We start from the raw sequence: 6670 nt of genomic DNA, 5'->3' as shown, positions 1-6670 counted from the left end.
GTGCAACATGAGAAGTCCAGAGCCCATGCCCAGACGTCCGAAGCACGGCAGATGATCGCTTCCACGACTAGAGAAATATACCCCTTCATGCACTTGGCTACATGCTTCGAAGGCGTGGCCAATGGCAAGAATTCTATTTATGACGCCAGTCAGGAGTGCACGCTTATTGGTGCAGATTTGTGTAAATCTGCCTTTGGGGAGCAAGTGCTGCACACTTCTACAGTAGTAGGCCACTGGAAATAGACAAATAATGTCGCTATTGGGGAAATGATCATGTTAAAGTTAGGCAACTTCATATAAGTATTTCCCCCATAAAGCCCAGTGGTCAAGCGGCTTCGCAATAAGCAACATCGTGTACTTTTTTCAGCCGAGAGCCGGAGACGAGCCAGGACAATCTCGACAGGTCTCGTCGCAACGATGATTGACATCTACAGAGGCTGCATCAGTAAACGTAAGTGAAATACTACGACCTGTTGCCTGTGTTTTGCACGGTGACTAGCCCGTAAGTTAAATCGATTTTTCACGCGATAGCGTTAAAAAGCTCGTGTCACAGAAAACCCACCGCCGGTGTCAGCCCCGTTGGTTGTGAGCGAAAAATTGTGTGTGCGTCTGTGACCGAAAAATCAAGTTACAGAGATAGCCGCGGGAGGCTGCTACTTGTACATGCATGCGTGCGCGATCACGATAAAAAAGCCGCGCATTCGAAGAAAAAAAAATGCTCAAGGTCACGAGGCGCAGCAGTTTCTTTGCCCTGCCACTCCTTCCTGATTAGCTTCCAGTGCTTTCGTCGGAACGAGCGAAGAGATAATGCAATTGCAACATGCGACAAACCTTTGTAACTCCACTCGCACTGGACGGATTTCTTTAGATTTTTTTGACGTCTTGAATTGGTGAGGCAATAAGCTCTTCTAGTAAATTCATTTCTTGGTTACTTGAAAAAGTGTTTGAGTACCCCTGAAACACATTTTGTTCGACAGGTGTCACGACGAAAACGAGCCCATTCGGCGATAATGGCGTGCGCTCGTCCGATCTACTGTGTGTGTGTTTGTGTGCGTGCGTGTGTATGTAAAAAAACGTATGGATAAGTATGCACTTAGCGGTTGAAGGGTGTACTAGGGGCCAGATTTCGCTATCACGTTCAACTCTTCAAGGCGAAGCTTAAGGGTCCCCCAATTGTTATAGTAGTTCGTGCTTATAGAACAGGGCTCTCAAGCTCATCTAAGCTAGCGTGCCGCAGTGACGACGAAATTTAGTTTCGAGAGGGCCGGGACTGTGAAGAAGCTTGGAGCAGAGGTTGAGGGATAGAGGTGGGGTGACGGGGGGTGTAAGAAAATGTCACTTAAAGTGGCCCCGCGACACTTCATGAGCGTTGGCAGAAAACGCTGCCGATTGGTAGTCGATCTAGGCTCTCTAGAAAACGCGAGCCAAATATTACAGCGCAGCACGCGGCCTAGAATTTACGACAAATTCTCAAAGCCTGCTTAAAATCACTTTCTTTTCTTTCAACAGGACTAATCACTAGTAGGCGTACCTGTCCTCGTTTTTACTTCTTTTTTTTAAGACATGTAATAGCCTGCTCCGGAGGACAATGGAGTCCCAAGTTTTGCATCAATTTTTTCGCAAAGAAGAAGTTTTATTAATTTGTGCCATTTTCCATATCTGCTCTACATCAAGTCTCGCTGAGGACATTTAATGCCTTGCAACAGAAAACGGTAAAGTACGACCAGAAAGTGTTCTCTTTCTGCATTTGTTTTGCACGAAGAGGCACATTCGTGTGGTTTAGATTTACTGTACATGTATTCCTCGCGCGGACGCATGGGTGTGTAGCCTATAGTGGTACAGACACTCGTTTTCGGAGCATGAGCGTACGCGTTCAAATCCCAGTGTCGGAAAGAAAGAGATTTTGATATTTTGTTTATACTGAAGACGTTATCTGGTCTGACCAACCACTCGTGGCGCTGAAAGCAGCGCAGTAGCCGGGCCGCAGGACCCTACGGGAGTGTCCGCTCGTTATGTAAGTATGTCTCTATGCCGAAATGCTGCGCATTCGAAGGGGGGAAAAAACAAGAAGTGCTCGATGTCACCAGACGCGCTTGAAGTATTTTCTGTACCCGTGCCATTCCTCCCTGTTTAGCTTCCAGCGCTTTCGTGGGAACGGCAGAAGATATAATAATGTTGCAGCGTACAAAAAAAAAATCCTTGTAGCTCCGCTCCCACTGGACGAATTTTAAATATATTTGAGAGGAGGGATTTGTGAGGCAATGAGCTCCTTTCGAGGATCAATTTCATGGCTACTTCGAAAAGTGTTGCAGGACTCGTTTAACGTAGCCATTTGGAAGAAGGGTTGTACTGCACCTCGCATATGGATCAATTCCGAAGTGATCCGACGTCAGCTTTCCATATATTGGTATTGATGTCAACTATGACTAAAATGTGGACGACCGGTATTGAACAGGAACTCTTGTCAACACCTTGATACGTACCAGTATAAAGTTTTTCATTCATATTTGCCGCGCTAAGGTTTTTTCTGGCTGATTTTAACCAAAAACGAGTGCTAAGTGAAACCCTTTTCCTCCCTCCATCGCCTGCATCAAAAACGCTTCATCATTTAAGGCTGCACTAACCGATTACATCTTCAGCCTGTAATAGCTCATAGTTTATTTCAGCATGTGTTTTCATTTCTTGATGTATTTTTGCGTTTTTGTTTTTGTTTATAACCTAGCCTCCTTTTTAGCGCATTCATGCGTCCTGAGGGTAAAATAAATAAATAAATAAATAAATAAATAAGCACTTTTTGTTTAGCGACAGTGCCTAAAAACAAGGTATGGCCGCATGGGGGGTGCTTCGCGAGAGACAAACATGCATCAGAGCAGTTCAACCTCTAACCTACCCGAACAAAGCAGTATTAACCACATTGCAGCAGAAAATAACACGAGTGCCATTTGGTGGAGTCACGATACCTTCTTCCTTTTAAAGCCGCGCATTTGGAATTCCTGCTATAGACTGGCAACACAACACTCACGGCTATTGACTTGAGGACAAGAGCATAGGCCTCTGCACGAGAGGGGGGACTTCTATTTCTTTTTGAATAATAATGGTAGAGCGTGGTAACGATACACAAGAACACGAAGACACACACAGCGCTACACTTTCAACGAATGGTTTATTTCTGGTCACCACATGGTTCTTATGCACTTTGTTTGCATACAGAAGGAACTAACATGTGTGTGTACACGAGCAATTCTTTGTCATCAATTTTTTATTGTCTGATAATCACGAAAGCGAACCATATCGCACAATGCGGCACAAAAAACATTTGTTATGATTAATGGATTACAAAAAGAATGTGTATGAAGCATTTCTTGTGCTCTCGCACGTGTTAGTTGCAGCTGTGAACAATAAATACATAAGAACCACGTGGTGCTCAGAAATAAAGAATTTGTTGGAAGTGTAGCGCTGTGTGTTTGTGTGTCGAGTTGAGTAGGCACACCGCCGAGCATCTGATAGAGTCCCTCTCTATCACTGAAAAAAAGCTAGCGCTGACTGGCGGTCGGCTATGCCAATTAAACCGATACGCCTCTCACTGGCGGCTGCAACACGTTGGCGACGGATGCTCTACCACATTGCATTGATTGATAAGTGGGGTTTAACGTCCCAAGAGCACCATATGATTATGAGAGACGCCGTAGTGGAGGGCTCCGGAAATTTTGACCACCCATGGGATCCTTAACGTGCAACCAAACCTGAGCACATGGGCCTACAGCATTTTCGCCTTCGTCGAAAACGCAGCCGCCGCAGCCGGGACTCGATCCCGCCACTTGCAGGTCAGCAGCCGAGTACCTTAGCCACTAGACCACCGCGGCGGGGCCTACCACATTGCAAGTGTTGTGGTTAATCAATAACAGCGCGTATGCTTCTCTAACTTGCAAGGCATGCATTGGTAGACAGGATCGAATGAAAGTAAACTTGCAGCAGCGTCGGCAGGTTTTTCCGTTAGATGATGTGGGTATTGAAACTTATCAACACGAATGAAAAACATTTACCTGTTTGCGGTATTTTATACTGAGATTAGACCTAAGCTAATTCCTGTAATCATGTACGTAATGTGTGCAAATTGGGCACCCAGTGTCACTCAGTGCGGGGTGGCCATCGTCACACACCGTCGCCAGTAGTCAAGGTTGTAATAATTCGAACTGCTGACTCCGCAGAGAACCCCGAGAAAGGCAGAAAGACGATGAGCGACCTGGACCTCGCCCTGTTCCACGGGAATAATCATCTGGTGTCGCAGGCGCTCATTCAACTCGTGCTGCAGTTCGACGTGGACGCCTTCTTTCGGGTCCGCTTCCTCCGTTCGCAGTTCGCCTACCCCAGGGAATACCTCGAGGTGAGGGCGCGACTTGATAAGACCGATGCTTAAGCCAGGTGGTGATTGGGAATCAGCATATTTACACACTCTTTCTGTCCTTGTTTTTTCTGTAGTTACGTCGTAACTACTCGTAGTCTTGCGCTGTGCAAATATGTCGAGGACACGACCCCTTCTGCGCACGCGCCAGGACATGGCACGAGAAATTCGCGCTGGCAACTCGACCGTTTCAACCGATGAGGTTTTAAATGAATTTTTGCCGAGGAACCGCGTCAGATTTACTTCAAGTTGACGAAACCTGTCTGTCGAGCACTAGGTTGAACAAGGCTCTTGTGTAGCGGGTCTCCTTGAAAGGTGCTAGCACTTTTGCGTTGCGGTGCTACTGCTACAGGCATGGCCTCAACAGTTTTCAAGGTCACTACGCTGCGACTTGTGCTGCCGACTGTATGTATCCCATTGTGTTCCGTTATCCCTTCAAAAGCTGAATACGCACGCCAATCACAAGAATACAGAGTGGAGCTATGCCTATATATATATATAGGCCAGTGTATCTCGAGATAAGGCAAAACGTAGTCTTGATTGTGATAGGAACGCTCTTTCCTTTTCGCTCTCCGATCCACGTTGCTAGGTGCCTGACGAGTGAGGTCGTGTGCTTCTGAACACTCGCTTGTCCGTGTGGGCAGTAGTTGATGTTCAAAGCACGCACGCTACGAATTCACGGACGTGTTTATGTGCGTATGAACACACATACGCGCGACCTTCGTGCGCGCGTTTGTGTGCACATGCGAATAAAAAAAGTTAATTTGGGGGGAAGGATTATCGCAGTTTAATTTGAGGATGGGTAGCACTACTACATGGGCAGAAAACGAGTATATGCGAAAAAATACACTCACACACGTAACGCAAGAAATTTTCTAAAGCGCTTGCTTATATAAACGAAAATATACTTCGCGCTCAGTGGGGCCAGAATATAGATAATGCACGCACGCTAAGTAATGGTATACTCACCGGGGAGAATTAAGTCGTCACGAGTGAATTGATTGTAACAAACTACCGTATACAATTTCCATCAACTTCAATGCGTATGTTTCTTATTTGCACCGTTCTCCGTCGCGCGTCGTGTGCATCCCTAATTCGGGAAGGGATTGAACCATACGTTGCCGTCTGTCCACTTCGAAGCCTTCCATTTCAGCACGCTGCAATGGTCTTTGGACATCACTTTTTTTTTCAAGCTTCCGTGTGTGGCATGGCGAAAATAAAGAAATTGTGCGTGCGCTTCTCAACGCTCTCAACGTGGTAACACATCCCCATTTCAAGGTTGACCCAGTTAGCGCAATCTCCAGGCTCGGCCACTAGGTGGCGACCGCTCAGCTGTAGTGGCGAATAGCAGCAGTAGCGCGTGATAAGAAGGTCATCTCGCGAGTGTCGACCTGCCTAGCGTCCCAGGCTCCTGGCGGCACGTTTCGCAACTCGGGAGGTCAAGAATGCGCATTCTTCTCTCCCTCGTTGGCTGTTTCATGCTACAACAATCGCCCCTACGGCGAACTCGGCACTTTTTCACTCTATTTTCAGCCTTCCATTAGTTGCAATGAAGAGTATTTCTTCGTGGTCTCTTATCTCTGCGGGTGATTGCAAAATTGCTGGGAAAAATGTGCGTTTGGCACTGCTTCGTTCCAACAGCTACCTCAGACGGGAACGATCGTACAGCTTAAGGAACTGCAAAAAAGAGTGATTGAACCTTCCCTGATACCACCCTCTCCCCAAAAGAGTATTATGGACGTGGTACTATTGTAGTTCTTGCTCGATGCTCGCGCGATAACCTTGAAATCGCGCTCGACTGTACAGACGGCCTGAAAGCGGCCTGCAGGTGAAAGAACGAATGCTTCGTTAGTGTGAACTCTGCTTGTTCTGGGTCGGGTCGCCCTCCAGCTGGACTTCCCCAGCCTGGTGATTCGTCCCGAGAACTTGCTCCAGAAGGGGGCCGTGCTCAAGGAGGCTGACAGGCGGCTGCTGCACGAAGCCACGCTCGAGGTGTACGACGCCCTGCGCCTGCACACAGCACCAGAACGTCGAGCACGTGCCGAGAAAGTCGTCGACGTGGTCAAGGCCGTGACGACGGTACGTTTGTTGCGTGTGTCTTGAAGTGACAGCCTCCCCCCCCCCCTCCACGGTGGATGAGTGGTTATAACGTTCGACTGCTGACCCGAAGGTAGCGGGATCGAATCCCGGCCGCGGTGGCTGCATCTCTATGGCGGCAAGACGCTCGATACCCGTGTGATTCGATTTAGGTGGTTTCCATGTTTGTCA

At 47.6% G+C, this 6670-nt stretch overlaps 1 protein-coding gene across 1 annotated transcript in view; it reads left to right on the top strand.

The window, feature by feature from the left end:
• The first annotated feature begins 251 nt into the window (after positions 1-251).
• Positions 252-6670, top strand: part of LOC142774899 (uncharacterized) — a 44680-nt gene continuing 38261 nt past the window's right edge. The window contains exons 1-3 of the mRNA XM_075876044.1: positions 252-451; positions 4209-4384; positions 6293-6481. Of these exons, the coding sequence (XP_075732159.1) occupies positions 418-451; positions 4209-4384; positions 6293-6481 (399 nt within the window). The 5' untranslated portion in view covers positions 252-417. The remainder of the gene's footprint in view (positions 452-4208; positions 4385-6292; positions 6482-6670) is intronic.

The sequence above is a fragment of the Rhipicephalus microplus genome, chromosome 10, assembly GCF_043290135.1.
Source record: "Rhipicephalus microplus isolate Deutch F79 chromosome 10, USDA_Rmic, whole genome shotgun sequence".
NCBI lineage: Eukaryota > Metazoa > Arthropoda > Arachnida > Ixodida > Ixodidae > Rhipicephalus > Rhipicephalus microplus.
The sequence above is the reverse complement of the archived record's forward strand: the minus strand, read 5'-3'. Positions and strand labels throughout refer to the sequence as shown.